Source organism: Electrona antarctica (genome assembly GCF_951216825.1).
Source record: "Electrona antarctica genome assembly, chromosome: 5".
Taxonomy (NCBI): domain Eukaryota; kingdom Metazoa; phylum Chordata; class Actinopteri; order Myctophiformes; family Myctophidae; genus Electrona; species Electrona antarctica.
Window position 1 is genome coordinate 24860582 of NC_136810.1, and position 17974 is coordinate 24878555.

At 43.7% G+C, this 17974-nt stretch overlaps 2 protein-coding genes across 3 annotated transcripts in view; one reads left to right on the forward strand and one right to left on the reverse strand.

Moving 5' to 3' along the window:
- The window catches only part of LOC306922824 (PDZ domain-containing RING finger protein 4), a 167228-nt gene that overhangs the window by 79248 nt on the left and 70006 nt on the right, over positions 1–17974 (reverse strand). For both annotated transcript variants that reach the window (XR_013789969.1, XM_079500669.1), the window contains exon 3: positions 9298–9363. Coding sequence is in view for 1 of the 2 variants with exons in the window: in XM_079500669.1 (XP_079356795.1) it covers positions 9298–9363 (66 nt within the window). In the remaining variant the exon portion in view is untranslated. The remainder of the gene's footprint in view (positions 1–9297; positions 9364–17974) is intronic.
- Positions 15637–16837, forward strand: LOC306923195 (hemoglobin subunit beta-2-like; the record flags this gene model as incomplete). Its single annotated transcript, XM_079501222.1, has 3 exons — positions 15637–15754; positions 15881–16103; positions 16706–16837. Exons 1-3 carry the CDS (start codon positions 15654–15656, stop codon positions 16835–16837), a joined length of 456 nt encoding a protein of 151 aa, XP_079357348.1. The 5' UTR covers positions 15637–15653.

The window sequence follows — 17974 nt, forward strand, 5'->3', positions numbered from 1 at the left end:
AGCTTGTAGTGTTCCTCTCTCTTCTGTAAAGTGCACAGATTGCAGCCCATTATAGTCGTCGTGGAAACACACCACAGCCGTTCCAATTCTCCCCGAGCGGTGGCACGGACACAGGGGGGGGTCACCCTCCAGACCAGACCAGAGGAGCGCTGGTTCTTCTCATCAGTCCGTGGCAGGCATCTCTCCTCTCCCACGCACGCTCACTCACACAGCCTTCATAACCCGACAGAGCACAACCACACACACACTCGTACGTACGCACTCTCCCAGCCTGAGACACGCCAGGCTCCAACCGTGGTCTGTCTGACAGATGAAACCTTCTGATGTGAGCCGTGCGGGATCAGCTTCAACGGGAGGCAGTGGTGATGAGAGTAGCTGTTTCAGCATCAGCCGGTGCATCCAGTTGCTCCCCTCTCTCTCTCTTTCCCTCTCTCACTCTGTATCTCACAGCAGCACCATACACACGCAGACACATGCCAGAGTTGTGACTCCCGCTCACTGAGACACTCCCCCCTTTCTCCCTCTCTCTCTCTCAGTCTGGCCGCCGCACATGACTACGCTGACAACACCTCATGAATAACAAGGAAGACAGGTGGGATTATTCATGAGGGAGGTGGGGCCAGGGGGAGGGCGGGGACTAGTGAGGAGGGAGGAGAGAAAGGAGAGATAGAGTGAGCGAGTGAGAAACCAAGAGAGAGCTGTGGAGCAAGGCTGTGGAGCACAGAAACACAATGCGCTCCTTTGTGTGTGAGCGGCACCTCCGAGGAGCCCGACAGAGACGGAGCCCCACAGCACAGCGACCCACAGCCACCGCATCCCCGAGAGCTGCGTGAGGAGGCTGTTAAACCTGGCCATGCATCCTGCATCAGAAGCCAATTTGCCTGTGGTTTGTTTGTTTGCTTCGGGTGCGTTTACACGCAACATTTTATTTACAATAGACAATTAAATAGACAATAAAAAAAAAGAAAAACTAAACATTGCAAAGGTCACCGAGACATGATCGGCATGGGAAGCAGAGGGTGGCATAGTTTCAAATTCCACAGACACAACGCAGAGATAAGGCAGAGTCAACATTCCAGCTGATCGCTGCTCATCAGAAGACTGCAGTGTGTTTGATCAAACCACGTCAAAATCTGTGTACACATTGCACGACATTGACTGGATCAGAGTTGGTTTTGTTTTGGTGTAAAAGGTGAGTTTAATGCGAACTGACGCAGACTGACTGAAATGTGAGACAGCTTATGAAGATAACAACAACAAACCACGTAATTTGAAACTGTAGTCGACTGACAATCAACGGTCAATGCAGCAAACTAGCAATCAACACATTACATCCAGACTTTATAGAAAATGGATCGACCAGCATCATGTCTTTATTCTCTGAGACTGTGTTAATGACAAGACAATAGACCCTCAGCCAGAACCCCCCCCCCCCCCCCCCCCCCCCCCCCCGCCTTCACAAACAGGAAGCCGCACTAACGAGGAGTAATTGTTAACAAATTGGCCTCCCAGCCAGCAGTGGGGGCTTGACAAGCAGAATACAGCTAAGAGTAGATGAGCACTCATCAGCTGGCTGCCAGGCATTCCACCTCCCCCCTCAGGGGAATCCGTAATCCGATTTCCCGGGTTTTAATTTTACTCGGCTGCCTGCCTGGGGCCGAGCCAAACAGCTACCTCCATCACGCACACCGCCATGATGATTACTAATACCATCCACCCAATTTCCCACCGTAGTAGTAACCCACTGACCAAACCTTCACTGGCCCTTCCTCACACACTCCCACCCTCCTCCTCCTCCTCTTCCTCCTCCTCACCACCACGTCAAAGCATCCGCAGTTGCCTGGCAATGTGACATGACATTCCTGACAAGACGTTCACTAAAGTGTCAATTTCACATCAAAGCCTCTTGTTGGGAGAAAAGAATATTGCATTTGGAGTACACAGGAGTGCGCACGTACGAGTGTTTGCGTGTGCAGGAGTGAGATTATATTACAAAGGACAATATGAGTCAGAAGCATCATTGCTCTTAGACATTGAGCTGTGCATCAAAAATACATGCGATGAGAAATGGAGGATCTATTTGTGGGTGCTGCTGCTCAGTACAGTTCAAACCAACAGGGACCATCAAGGGTTAAAGACAACATGCAGCACCGTATTATAGCGCTCTCAATAAAATATGAGAAATTGCATTTGAGCCAGTCTTGCATCTTTTATTTTTGAGTTTTTTTCCACGTTGGTGGTTTATGAGTTAACATGCGGCACCTCTGACATCAGGTATTTTTTGCAGAGCATTCGCATATTTTGACATGCCCATGAATAAGGAAAGGAAGCTAGGGTTCCAAGTGGTAAAAAAAGAAAAGAAAAATATATCCAGAATGCAGCTTCGACCATCGCTGAATGAAAAACCACGGCTTGGGATGCACAGCTACAGGGCTTAATGAACCCTCTCTGGCTCAGGGAGATGGTCTTGGTCGGGTGACACCGTGCAACGGCGCGGCTAGTGACCCCTAAAGGTTAACATGCACATTGGTCACCCTAATGGCCTTTCCCATCATCTGTGAAGCGAGACCGATACGGTAGCCCCCGCCTGCGGTCAAGCAGCACCACTCAATGGGACATGTAAAGTGAACGATGTTCCTTGGAGAGTGCATTAACACTGCTTTACGGCCATGGGGTCCATATTGTGACGTGGTGAATTTACCCTGTGACTGCATTTCCGATGTGACCCGAGGGCACACTGGCACATTATATACCAACAGTTAGTTAAAAGAAAATGCGTTTATTTTCTGACAAGGTGAGACTTCTGTATTTATAATTCATCACCCTGTGGCCATCAAAATGTATTTTCTGTAGAAGACCAGTATTAAAAGTAAGTCATTGACCCTTACTGAAATTTCACCCAAAGTTTCCCTGGCAGGATTTATAGCAGCCAAAAAGATAGTAGTCCAATGCTGAATGGGAAGCAGAACTTAACATAGAAATTACAGAAAAAGATTGGACACATGTGGAAAATGCACCACTCATCTACCAATTAACCGATATCTATCTATTATGTTTTATAATGGAGAAATTGACACACCGTTTGAGACTGCAGGAAGAACAAATGGAGGACAAAATGGACTCTAAGACCGAACATAAAGACTAAGGGTGTGGGGGAATGAGGAACAACGGAAAATGGCTAGGATTATGATGTAATATGCAAATCTTGATACGCAATGTCGACCTTTTTCTTTTTGTGTTTATGTGGTTTTTCTTTTTCCTTTTCTTCATGTTGTATTCGTTGAAAAAAAATGAATAAAGAAAAAAATAGTCCAATGCTGGAAACCTCCTGGCTAAGGAGCTTTTTGGACATTGCTTATCTGGAACTGTCTCCAGCGAGAATTAACAATGCTCTATAAGGCACAGTTTCACTATGGACAAACGTAGTATCAAATCAGGTTTAGGGTTAGAGCAGATCTTCTGACTTCATGTTGCAATGGATGTGTTGTGTTAATAGGATGGTGGAAGGAGTAAGGGTTTGGTTAGTAATGGATGTGTTGTGTTAACAGGATGGTGGAAGGAGTAAGGGTTTGGTTAGTAATGGATGTGTTGTGTTAACAGGATGGTGGAAGGAGTAAGGGTTTGGTTAGTAATGGATGTGTTGTGTTAACAGGATGGTGGAAGGAGTAAGGGTTTGGTTAGTAATGGATGTGTTGTGTTAAGAGGATGGTGGAAGGAGTAAGGGTTTGGTTAGTAATGGATGTGTTGTGTTAATAGGATGGTGGAAGGAGTAAGGGTTTGGTTAGTAATGGGATGATGAATGGTGGGTAAAGGGAGAAGGGTGGGCTGTACAGGCGTTCAATTACGTTGATTTTGTACTGCTTGAAATTTATATTTAATGTGAAAAAAACTCAATAAAAAGTTAATGAGGGAAAGAAATATAGTCCTGACTCCTCACAGTCCAGACACGTGTCTAGTGTCTACCAGGTGACATCATCGGTAGGCTGGTTTGGTAACTTCAAACAAGATTTCAAACTTTTTTTCGTTTTTCTTTTTTAAGACTTTAAGACTTCATGCTTTTTACCATGCAGTTCTTCAGCAGCCATTGTTTCAATATTTGGCTTTGTCTTCTTTCACTTTTGCCCTGCTGGGTTGATGCCCAGTGCTGCAGTTTCTGTTAGCTTTGAATCCTCGTTGATGATGTCCATGGCATGCAGGTTTCAGAATATTCCACAGCCTATACCAATGAGACACAGACTGAGTAGACAGAGATGGCGCTGGCCATCTTATAATAAGCATTAGTGAGGACCCATCATATGAATACATGGATGAAAATGGGTGAAGTGCTCCTGTAAAGCTGCAACCTTTATGTCCTACTTGGGATTGGAACCCAAGGCTCCTGCACGAGAGACCACATTTCTACTGCTCAATCCAAAAGGCAATCCCCACTTGGCCTAGGGAGATAATGTGCTTATAAGCTTGAGGCAGTACTACCTGTCAACGTGTACAGTAGGTGTCTGTACGACCTACTGTACCCCACACCAAGTAATCTCTGGATGGAACAGTAGTGAGACCAACTCCACCCACTGCTCAGTATATTCTGTCAACATACTAAATAATTCATTCATTAATTTCAACGACCCTCAGTTTGATATGCAACAGGCTACAGACCCCCCCATTTAATGGCATTTCTATCTCTGGGACCCCCAATTTATATTGTAAAATCACTTAGTTACAGACCCATAAAGGTCCATTTGGTTCCAAACTATCATTTAGCTGGGGACCCCCTGGAACTCTCTCAAGGACCCCTAGGGGTCCCCGGACCCCACTTTGGGAACCACTGCTCTACTATAAAGATTGGTCATAATAATGTTGTATTCATTTCAAAGAAGTCCCAGATTGCAGCTTTAAGACAATGCCAATACAAACAATAAAACATGCCATTAATTCAACTAAAAATATAAATAATTGCATTACAGAGAAATGACAGGCAGGTGGAGCTGAGCATTATTTTGTACACGCTCCGAGCTATGGATGAACACCCAGAATTTCACTGTGTATAAATTCTGGACCACTGGTGTGTGTCCTTTGACCTTTTGGCCCATGCATTGTCCTTTGCTACTGTCCACTGGTCGTTCATCACTGGCCCACCACCGTTTGCCCGGCCGGGTGGAAAGGAGCCTCCCGATCTCAGTTAATGGCCTTCACACACACTGCAGGGGCTTGTGGACAAGCCATTAGTTCTCATACAATGGATCTATTTTGAGATTTCTTCAATTGCATTTCTGACAAACCGATATTTGAGCTCACCTTTACACTAGGAGGGATGACCTCCAGCGGAGTGTGTAATGCAGGTATAATGTATGGCCATGTTGTAAACTATCACACGCACGCACGTCGCACGCACGGACATACACGGACACACACGGACACATATACATGCAGTATACGCACACATACACATATACAGTATACATGTGCACACACACACACACACACACACACACACACACGCACACGCACACGCACACGCACACGCACACACACACACACACTCACACAATGTACTGTATAGACACACACATACCTACAGTACAAACAGCATGACGTCAAAACAGCAGGACATAATCACTGCCAGTGTGGAATATGAACCCAGCACCAGTGCCCATAAGCTCTGCATTTCCATCGATTTCATGTCCCAGGATAAATACCATCGACCGTCACTCACCCACATGCAAAACTTCAATCAAATCAATATTCCACCACATCTAAAGTCAAGGGGCTTGCATGAGTTGTGCTGGAATGAATGCCTGAATTGGAGTCGTACAATTACCTTTAAAATATACAAATCTATTTTCAGGTGATTCGCTTTTTCCTGACATGCATGTCAGAAACGCTACTGTATGCTTCGTCAAGTTCACTTTGATGAGAAGTAATAGTTGGCATGCAAGGGGGTGAGATGGTGTCGGCTCTTCAACTATAAGTCTGTACTGTATGTGCTTTTAAGAAGACTGAGTGACAACCTTGAACTTTTCACATCAATAGGCCCTTTAAACGCAACACTTAGCATGTATGAGGTACTGTAGAACGCGGAGCTGCATCGGCAGACATAACGCTGCCACCATCTCTACTAATGTGCATGGCAAAGACCCAAGGGGCAAAGTTCTACTTTGTCATACAACCGTGCCGCTCACAAAAAAGAACAAGCACTCCAAGAGGATTGTTACGATACATAGCCTTACTGCCAAGCTACACCAGGCTTTTCTCGCGCGTTTTCTCCCGCGCATTTAAAAAAATGCACGCGCGAGCCGCGCGTTTAGGGTAAACGCGCGAGAAAAGTCTGGTGTAGCTTGGCCGTTAACCACTTAAACGTTATTAGCCAAATCTCATTGACGAAAATAGGCGATCTACAAGCTCCCAGTGCGTTGCATCACAATGCATTGTGAGCTTGTAGATCGGCTATTTTCACTGACTGCTCGCCAATTTTCCCAGAATGTTTGCCTACATAGACATGCCCAGAACAGGGGTACTAAGGTTCGAGTGGTTAAAATACAGGTCCATGTTGGTGGCCTGACGAGAGATCGGTTTGTTAACACTCGCGTTTGCTTTCAGTAACCTTGACAACTGACATGAGAGCATGTGATAATGGCAGTGGACTTAATAAGTAGCAGAGATCACACGTGCTTACTGCTTAGTGTCTTTGGCGATGCCTGCGAGGAATACCAAGTGTCCGTCTGCTTCCTCTCGTAAACAGGTTTATTAAGGATGTATTGATGCGAGTCAGGTGAGTAGAGAATTCTCTTTGAAGAGTGAAATGCCATTCATGTGAATGGAGAGCAGTGGTTTTGTGATGTGGCTCAGATGTGATCTGCGACTGACACCATATCTAGGTCTCTCTCCCCCTGGGCATTGACATGACCTGATTGGGGAATAATTAAATGTGCCCCCTTTATGAATGAATCATCCCTGCCGCCTGCTTCTCAGATGACAGCCCTGACGGTAGTCGGTCCAATACGTGCAAGGTATACTGTAAGCATACTGTATACTGTATACTGTAAGCACACACACACACACACACACACCGCACGCTCACATGCCCCACACACACACACACACACACACACACACACACACACACACACACACACACACACACACACACACACACACACACACACACACACACACACACACACACACACACACACACACACACACACACACACACACACACACACACACGCACGCACACGCGCACAGTACACACAGGTGGGTGCTTCAAAAGCCAGCATGACCAGACCGTGGGAAGCCAGCCAAAACATGTCTCTCGATGACAATAAATAATGCAAAAAGGCGTGAATCATTCATTCATGTGGGAATGTGTCCGTGGATATAAATAGCACACATGGGCTGTTATGCGCGATTGCCATGCATTGCTGCTTTTCAAGCAATCAACACAATAGCCGTCTGAATCAGTCTGAACAGACAATTCGGTGCCATTTCTGCCTATACGCAAAAATGTGACTATTCATCGCCCGTGGAAATTACAGAGATTAATTATGGATTAGTGAGTCAACTGACCCTCTGCTTAGCATAAGATGTTATTCTCTCTAGTAATACCATCTGCCTACAGAAGTGACATTGGGATGATTTATACAACAGCTAGTTCCAACCGTGCATTGTGATTGGCCGAGAAGCATTTGGAAATTGGAGCCGTGCCAAGCCCCAACCAACGGGTAAATCACTGATAAAAGTATCACTCCGTGATACGTTGTGGACCAGTCCTGCTGGCGTTAAGTTGCCTATAGCAATGGAAAACAATGGGGAGCTACTTTGGATGAAAGCAAAAGCAATAAAACAATTGAGGCCATGCGTGATTGGCACACCTGTGCAGGGTGAAGGCCGTGCCAATGCCTAATAACCACAATAAAGCACTACTTCTTGTGGCTTGCTTAAGTAAAATTAAATTCTTCCCTATTAAATAAAACGAAAAAATAAATAAATAAACTGTGATGATCTATAACTTGGAATTCACCTAAACTTTATTTCTTACCATAAAATTCAGTCCCTTGTATGTTACAGTAGTCAATTATTTTAATCTGCGGTGGAAACATGTTGATATAAATACAAGCGAGGCCCTCTTTGATTGGGGACCATTTGTCAGCCACATAAACATTGTATGCCACCAAAATACTAATGAAGCGCTTTAATGACACATCATACCAGCTCCAAGGTGTTTTTCTCCACACAAAGGAAACAAGTGACATACACACAGACCTCTCACGTCTTCCATACAGCACAATTAACCTGGTTTCCCCTCTGTCTGCGTGAAGATGAGACAAACTGCTTTCTCTGACATTGTGTATTCTTTCTTACCTAATGTCTCTCAATAAAGTTCACTTATCTTTTTCCACAACAATACTAAAGGATTTAAACAGCATTTAGCTGAATGTGAGCAATTATAATACACAACTTCTGCAATAATAGTTCATAAGTTACCTTTTTGCACTGCTAAAGAAATTATTATTTCAGTGGTTCCGCTGAATAAACAGAACTGATTGGCTCCAATACTGAAATGCTTGTCAAATGTCGCATCATGGATAACAGGAATTGCATGTCGTCGCTGTCAGACAGAAACCTTGTTACAATTTAGGCATTTAGCACATGCTCTTCATCCAGATCGATTTACAGTAAGCAAGAACAAAAACATGGTAATACATCAAATACATAAAAACAGTCATCATGAAACATACGTAAGCCAAGAACCTAACAGTGGAATATCTATACAATGAAACTATGCGTTGCGTATACACTAGTATATGTGCTATGTCTACATAAAATGCTAGTTACATAAGTTGAGCCTATGCATACGCCTGTAAGGTTGTCGAGGCTAGGGCAAGTGCTACACTAGTTCAATGGGTGAGCAATAGAAAAACGAAATAAATGAGTAATGTGGAGATAAAGGATTTCCACCTGAGAGTGCTGATATGAAGGTGACTGGTCTATTTGATACATAGGCCTATTATGCCTATTATAGGCTACTGTATATTATATATATATATTTTTTTTTTGCTTTTTTTTTAATGTTTTTTGAAAATGTGGGACCCATAAAAATGTGTCCGCGACCCACAAATGGGTCCCGACCCAGTGTTTGGGAACCAGTGCTGTACTCACTCTGTCGTGCACCAGTGCAGCGAAACTAGCAAGGATTTTCGCTGTGTAACACAGGCTTGAAGGCATAGCATGTAACTGTGCACGTTGTGTTTACATTACAAACCAATGTAAATGTTTTTTTAGAAGTAGTGTGGTGGCGTTTACCTGCGGAAAGACCACTCCCTCTCGCTGTATTTTGGTGTTTTCACTCGACCGGGACGTTCTTTTGTGCTGCCAAAACAAACAAAATACAGTGAGAGATGACAATGTGTTTCTGCAGGTAAACACCACCACACCACACCACACCACCACACTACTCCACTACTGCTATAGAGAGAAATGATGGGTAAAAAAATGTTATTCATTGTTTTGCTATACACACAGGGAAAAGTTAGCATGCCTTTAAGTGGTAAGCACTTGCCTTTAAGGCCTCACTCACACGCAAGACACACTTGTGTCCTGTATCTTCTGTGTGTCATGGCCGCCTCAATGCATTTCCAATGGGAGTCACATGGTTTGACACAACCTTGTTGCATGGGGGGAGGGCAGAAGACAGCCATGCAACAAGGTTGTGTCATGAAACCATGTGACTCCCATTGGAAATGCATTGAGGCGGACACACAGAAGACATAAATGTACTAAATGTACGTTTTTCATAAAACTGTTAATGGGTTAAATGTGTTTACCAATACAATTTACTTGAGAGATATATGCCACCTACTGTATAGTGCGACATGTATAAGTTGTCTGATTAGCCAATACAATGTAAGATATCCAAGAGAGAAAAAGCATGCCCTCTCACATTCAAATGTATATCAATTATTTCCTAATGATTAGTTCATCATTGACTAATAGCTTTTACTTAATTAATGTATAAGTGAGAAAAAAAAGAAACAATACATCTGCTTTTCAGTTTTGACTATAGGCCTGAAGAAAGGCAATAAGGCCGTAGTTTTCAGTGCTCCAACGACATATTCAATAATTGGATACGTTAATTTGAAAGTTGAGTCAAATAATTCAAGATACAACCATATAGAGAAAAACAAAACAAAACAAAAACAAAACAGCCAATATGGGTGTGATAAAACTTGACCTGGAAATAACATTATCTCTTCCAGCCAGCCAAAGATAAACAGACCACAGGAGTGTCACGATGTAGACCAAAATAGAACTTCCAAAAGCTTCTAGAAGCTACTAGAAAAAGACATATCGGAAAGCTCATCTCCAACCTATCACAAGCAGTCGTCTCGTTTTGGACAGGGGACATTTCAGGTATATAAAGAGCAGAAGGGCCATAGTTACTGTGCAGCAGGTCTACATTTCTTCTGAGACTGAAGGAAATCACCACAAAGCAACCATGGGGGACAAGGACATGTGGTCAGATAAAGAACGCAGCCTGATTCAATACATCTTCACCACTCTGAACTATGAAGAAGTTGGACCTGATGCTCTGTCCAGGTAGACTTCTTCTCCATCAATATCAGATCATTATCAGCTGTTACGTCTTTTAACATGTTTTATGACCATTCCCTTCAACATAATTTAAATTTTAAACCTAATCTGCAATTTCTGAAATCGTTTTCCCCAGGTGTCTGATCGTGTACCCCTGGTGCCTGCGGTACTTTGGCGCCTTTGGTAACTTGTACACTGCCCAGGACATAATCGAGAACCCAAAGATCGCAGCCCACGGTATCAAGATTGTGCACGGTCTGGACAGAGCTCTGCAGAACTTAGATAACCTCAAGGAAACTTATAAGGAGTTGAGTACTCTGCATTCCGAGGTGCTGCACGTCGATCCCGACAACTTCAGGGTAATTATAATGTTATGCTTATATGAACTTGCACCTTCAAACTCAACAATGAAATGCATAGACACATGTATAAAGCTCTGAACAAAGGCTGTGGCGTCAATTTTTAGGGCACAAACCATTTCTTTGACTCCCTTTTTTGTTACCAAATAATAGTTTATCTATTTTTTATTACAACTTACTTACACTTCTTTTTCACTGTTTTCTCAGCCATTGTCTCTGACATTTTGGCTACATGATGAATATGTACTTAGAGGTGGTGAAAATTGGAGGGGATGCATGCAGTATATGTATGTGTTCATGTTTATACAATGCCACACTCACTTCTCCACCACCGTGCCATGACTTACAGTAATGATGAAAAGCAGGTGTACAAATGTACGCATGCATTTAGTGTGAATACTGCATAAAGGTAACTAGTTTAAAACAAGAGGGTTGCGCACATCCAGTCCCTGACTCCCTCACTGGTGCTGGACAAAAGTTTGATTCAGTGAATTAGAAAGGGAAGTCTGCACAATCGCTGTTGTGCCAACTTCCCTTTCTTCTCCACGGCATAAAGGCTCATACATATCTACAGTAACCATGTTTTTCTATGCCCCACAGCTGTTTTGTGACGTCCTCTCCATCGTCGTTGCCGGCAAGCTGGGCATCCAAACTTTCACACCTGAAATGCAGGCAGCCTGGCAGAAGTTCTTGGGCGCTGTGTGCTCTGCTCTGAGCAGGCAGTACTACTAGAAGTCCATATGGGTCTCCGGGCCTGGAGAATGAGAGGCAAGGATGGAAAGTGCTGCATTCATACTCGTTGCCCACTAGGTTATTTGAATCTACACAATCTGGAAAAATAAATACCAGTAATTTGAGTAATTTGTGTCTGGCTGCGTGTTTGTGTGGGTGGGTGGGTGGGGGGGGAGGGGGGGGGGTTGAGGCAACTATGAAGTTAAACAACACACACACACACACACACACACACACACACACACACACACACACACACACACACACACACACACACACACACACACACACACACACACACACACACACACACACACACACACACACACCCTGGTTCTGTTCAGAATTTAGTTTTTGTTGTCTCCCGTCTTTCCACAAAATAATAGAAAATGCTCGATAGTGGGCTCGATAAGAACCCGGCTCGATAAGCCTGATCAATAAGGTGAAACTCTGTGTAGGGGTCCCCACAGGAACATGACCAGGGTCCCGGCCCGGTTCCGGCCAGCTGCCCCACGTCCGAAATGGTTGAGAAATGACAGAGTTACCGTGTGGGGGTCCATCTACTGTACCCTCTACTGTACTGTACTGTCACTGTACTGTACTGGCACAGCCGAAATCATCATATATACAGTTAAATATGTGCGTGTGTGTTTGTGTGTGTGTTAGGTTGTGCACAAGTGGTGAAAAACAACCATGCTGTTTTCGTGCTCAGACCCACCCAGGCAACCAGGCAGCCACACACATAGCTCCGTAAGGGAGTGGTTGCACCACTCAAAAGATGAACGAGCTCCATCCCTCATAGTCATATGGTGTGTGAAAATTGTGTGACTACTGTACAGCCTACTTGACCATCTGTGTTGGGCAATATTAATGGATTGCATTTTTACCAGCTGCTGTGTGGAGCATAGCGGAGCTGGTTTATGAACGATCGTTTTTCCTTTCTGGACTAGCAAGCTATCTCTCATTGCTGCAGCCGTAGTGCCCGTACTAGAAAACTATCATTTTCATTGGCTGCCGTATTGGCTGCCTCGTCTCTCGGCAACCAGCCACTTTTTGCCTCTTGCCGACCTCTCAGCCATGGGATGCTAGCTCAACGTCATGAAGTCAAACCATCCGACACTACTTTTATGAAACTAAAGTCAAAGACAGCGAGTGCTGCTGCTGATACGAACGGGTAATGACGCGGCCAATGGGATGCTAGCTGAACGGCCATGAAGTCAAACGATCCAACACTACGTTGATGAAACTGGAACCCGCCACCATGATGCTTCAGAATTCTTTAGGCTAACTAATTTGAGCATAACAGTGCAGCGCAGCTAAACAGTGCGTAGACCTGCATGAGAGCACACCCGCTGATTTAATGGGTAACAGTAACACATTTGAGTCTCAGTCAAGTCACTGTACCCGTGGACCCCCACGCAGACTACCGCAGGCCCCCCGCGCCGACCTCCGCGAGGGCCCGGCCCCCGGTGTACCCGCAGACCCCCACACAGACTACCGCGGATCCCCGCAGTAGTCTGAAGAAGAAGAGTCACCAATCAGCCTAAAAGACGATAAAATAAAGCAGCAATCTGTCTTTACCTTTTAAATAAAATGTTTTCAAACAGTAGCCAACAAATCCTGAGTAATATGTGCTATTTTTACAAAGTAAATAGGTATAATATTACTGTTTTGGCAGAGTAATACCTTACACTACTCGTTGATGGGTAAAGTAATAATGTAACGGACCCACAGTTCATACTTTTATTTTGTACAGTACGTATGTGTATATTCATGGTGTTTAATGTGGTGACAGGAAATCATTTATTTTGAAGGAATTGTACCAGCTGTTAGTCCTCTCTTGATTGAATCAAGCTCAGCTGTGGCAGGGGTTTAAACCTGAACTCTACCTGACTGCCTCAGATTCAAGGAAAGGCATGAAGGGGACAGAACAAGGTACTTAGCAGCATGGAGCTGATGGAGGTTTCACAAATGTTTGTTTGATATGTACCATGTTCACGGACGGATAAAGAAAGGATCAAGGACAGACAGAGGATGGACTAGGCATCAAACATGGAAAGAGTGAGTTGCTTGATTGTGTCAACAATCACCAATCTACCATGCAAATGGATGGAACGAGAGTTTAATAGTAAATAGTTTAGTGTATTTCAGTCAGAGCTTCAGAGGGACCTCTACATGCTACAGAAGGTTTTAGCACCCAGCTGGAAGGGGGACAAGGTACTGTTAGTGGTCTTAATGTTGGACTTATGTGGCTATGTATTTTTCTAATGTTTGTGTAAAAGTGTATCGTAGCCTATTATGTTCTATGCTGTCATTTTGATAATTGTTTATGGATTATTGATTCATGCGTTGTTTGATGTGTGTATTTGTATGCCTTTTTTTCTTTGTAGTTTCCACGTTGAGATATGAATAAAACTTTCAAAACTCATCAGTCTGCTTTTATGGCCAGCTGTGTCCACTACAAAAAACATTACAGTAATATATTACTAGCAACTTGTTACTGCCCAACACTGTTGACAATGACCATACAGCCAAATAATTTCATTTCCCCTTGATAAAAAATACATAAAAAAATAAGAGAAAAAATAAACAATACATCCGCTTTTTAGTTTTGACTATAGGCCTGAAGAAAGGCAGTATTTCACAAGGCCATAGTTTTCAGTGCTCCAACGACACATTCGGATATGTCAATTTTAAAGTTTAAAGAAAACAGCCAATATGGGTGTGATAAAACTTGACCTGTAAACAACATTAACCAGGTTTCCCAAAGAGATTTTGGGTCGTGTGTAGCTTGCACAGGTGTGCAGCGCCTGCTGCCCAGGAGGCCGTCAGAAGGCTGCATGTAGAAGGTAACACGTTTCTCGAAAGCCTAGATGGTTACGCATGGTGCAGCCAATTAGGCATTACTGACTGGCTTTGGGAAACAGACAGACAGACAGACAGACAGACAGAGAATTGCTAATAGCCTACTGTAGGTGGCATAGATAGCCTAGGCCTACTGTTAGATGTCCATGCATGCAAGCAGTCCAAATAGCCTATGTTTGGATTCATCATATAGTGTCGAGGCGATGTCTCATGTCGGCAATACATGTAGGCATATATACCGGTATGAAAACACCATAGATTCCCAATTATGCAGTAAGTAAATTCAATAGAATAACATACGATTGTGGGATAATAGGCCTATATACAGTATATTAAATAGGTTATAATCGGCACAACTCGGTCTCTCTCTCTCAATAGAAACTGATAAGTCACTCAACCATGCTCTCTCGCATTTTGAGACACACAGAGAGAGAGAGAGAGGTCTTTGGGCAGCAGTGAAGTCACTAAAAAAACAAGTAAGATGATATTTCAACAAGATGTCTGGAGCTCTGCTAATCCCTGAATCTGACTAATAATGATATAGCTAGGTCATGAAAAAAGGGGGTAAAGCAAGGGTATGTACCAATTCAACAGGCTTAAAGCTATAGTTAATTGTCAGCATTATTTTATTGACAGGTCAGGCCGGCCTGGCCGGTAGGCCTACACAGCGCAGCAGTGCACTTCATTTGCAAGCGCCTTATAAGGAGGTTGCGTGGAAAAATCGGCTAAGTCTGGCATCGATTGCTAGGGCTCTCCAACCAGTTTGTGCCTTTCAAAAACGGCATGTGTGTAAGGGACATGTTGTGTCACGCAAACTCGCTGCGCATGTTCTCTTTGGGAAAGCCGGCCATTATCTCTTCCAGCCAGCCAAAGATAAACAGACCACAGGAGTGTCACAATGTAGACCAAACTAGAACCAAAATAGAACTTCCAAAAGCTCCTAGAAGCTACTAGAAAAAGACATATCGGAAAGCTCATCTCCAACCTATCACAAGCAGTCGTCTCGTTTTGGACAGGGGACATTTCTGGTATATAAAGAGCAGAAGGGCCATAGTTACTGTGCAGCAGGTCTACATTTCTTCTGAGACTGAAGGAAATCACCACAAAGCAACCATGGGGGACAAGGACATGTGGTCAGATCAAGAACGTAGCCTGATTCAATACATCTTCACCAGTCTGAACTATGAAGAAGTTGGACCTGATGCTCTGTCCAGGTAGACTTCTTCTCCATCAGATCATTATCAGCTGTTACGTCTTTGTTAACATGTTTTATGACCATTCCCTTCAACATCATTTAAATTTTAAACCTAATCTGCAATTTCTAAAATCGTTTTCCCCAGGTGTCTGATCGTGTACCCCTGGTGCCTGCGGTACTTTGGTGCCTTTGGTAACTTGTACACTGCCCAGGACATAATCGAGAACCCAAAGATCGCAGCCCACGGTATCAAGATTGTGCACGGTCTGGACAGAGCTCTGCAGAACTTAGACAACCTCAAGGAAACTTATAAGGAGTTGAGTACTCTGCACTCCGAGGTGCTGCACGTCGATCCCGACAACTTCAGGGTAATTATAATAATGTTATGCTTATATGAACTTGCACCTTCAAACTCACCAATGAAATGCATAGACACATGTATAAAGCTCTGAACAAACGCTGTGGCGTCAATATTTAAGGCACAAGCCATTTCTTTGACTCCCTTTTTTACTACCAAATAATAGTTTATCTATTATTTATTACAACTTACTTACACTTCTTTTTCACCGTTTTATCAGCCGTTGTCTCTGACATTTTGGCTACATGATGTACTTAGAGGTGGTGAAAATTGGAGAGTATGCATGCAGTATGTATGTGTTCATGTTTATACAATGCCACACTCACTTCTCTACCACCATGCCATGACTTACAGTAATGATGAAAAGCAGGTGTACAAATGTACGCATGCATTTAGTGTGAATACTGCATAAAGGTAACTAGTTTAAAACAAGAGGGTTGCGCACATCCAGTCCCTGACTCCCTCACTGGTGCTGGACAAAAGTTTGATTCAGTGAATTAGAAATTAGGAAGTCCGCACAATTGCTGTTGTGCCAACTTCCCTTTCTTCTTCACGGCATAAAGGCTCATACATATCTACATAAAGTTACAGAAGTTTTTCTATGTCCCACAGCTGTTTTGTGACGTCCTCTCCATCGTCGTTGCCGGCAAGCTGGGCATCCAAACTTTCACACCTGAAATGCAGGCAGCCTGGCAGAAGTTCTTGGGCGCAGTGTGCTCTGCTCTGAGCAGGCAGTACTACTAGAAGTCCATATGGGCCTCTGGGCCTGGAGAATGAGAGGCAAGCGTGATCCTTTGGCTGGATAAGTGCTGCATTCGTACATGTTGCCCACTGGGTTATTTGAATCTACACAATCTAGAAAATAATAAATTACAAATTGGAAATAAATACCAGTAATTTGAGTAATTTGTGTCTGTGTGTTTGTGTGTGTGTGTGTGTGTGTGTGTGTGTGTGTGTGTGTGGGGGGGGGGGGGGTAGAGGCACAAACTATGAAGTTAAACAACACAACTCCTCTCTCTGACACACACACACACACACACACACACACACACACACACACACACACACACACACACACACACACACACACACACACACACACACACACACACACACACACACACACACAGTATTAGTATTAACACAATTTTGGCCCTAATCAAACCGCAGGTGGCCTTGGTCGTATTTTTAATTGATATAAAACAATATATATATAATTTTAGTTTTTGTTTTGTTTTTTGTTTTTTTTGGTTGGCCTCTCCTTCTGCACCGTACTCCTTGCTGCCATTCACTTCCTTGATTACGGCTCAGAAAGAATGGCTCGTAACTCCTAATCTAGGGAGCTCTCCATGGTTTTTCACCAGAAGGACCAGATGTTCTGTCTTCATTTCTCACTTCAGCATGCATCTCGTTTGGAATATAAACGCTTCTAGAGAGACATTCTTACCTCACGCTGGTCACGCTGACCAGCGTGAGGTAAGAAGAATTATGCCTCCCGGTTTTTGGGGGGAACGGAATTAAGGGGAGGGACCTTTCAGCGTAAAATCTGCTATATCTGCTGGCACTCTAGCGCATATATTTTGAAATATGCTAGCGCATCGGTTGTGTTACAAAAACATGTTTTTTACTGTGCAGGAGGATGCTAAACGCACACCAGTCTTAGTAGTGGTGCCAGCTCACGGCAGAAACATCTAAAGAGTTAAGTCTTAAAAAGACACAACTGCCTGAAGAAGGCAGTTGTACTGCCGAAACGTTGGTTTTTACTCTGCATCCTAATAAATAATCGGCTCTTTGGCTATCAGTGTGTGCAGCCACTCGTTTGTCTTTTTAAGACTTAACTCTTTAAAAAACATGTTTTTACCAACAATGCAATGTAAAGCT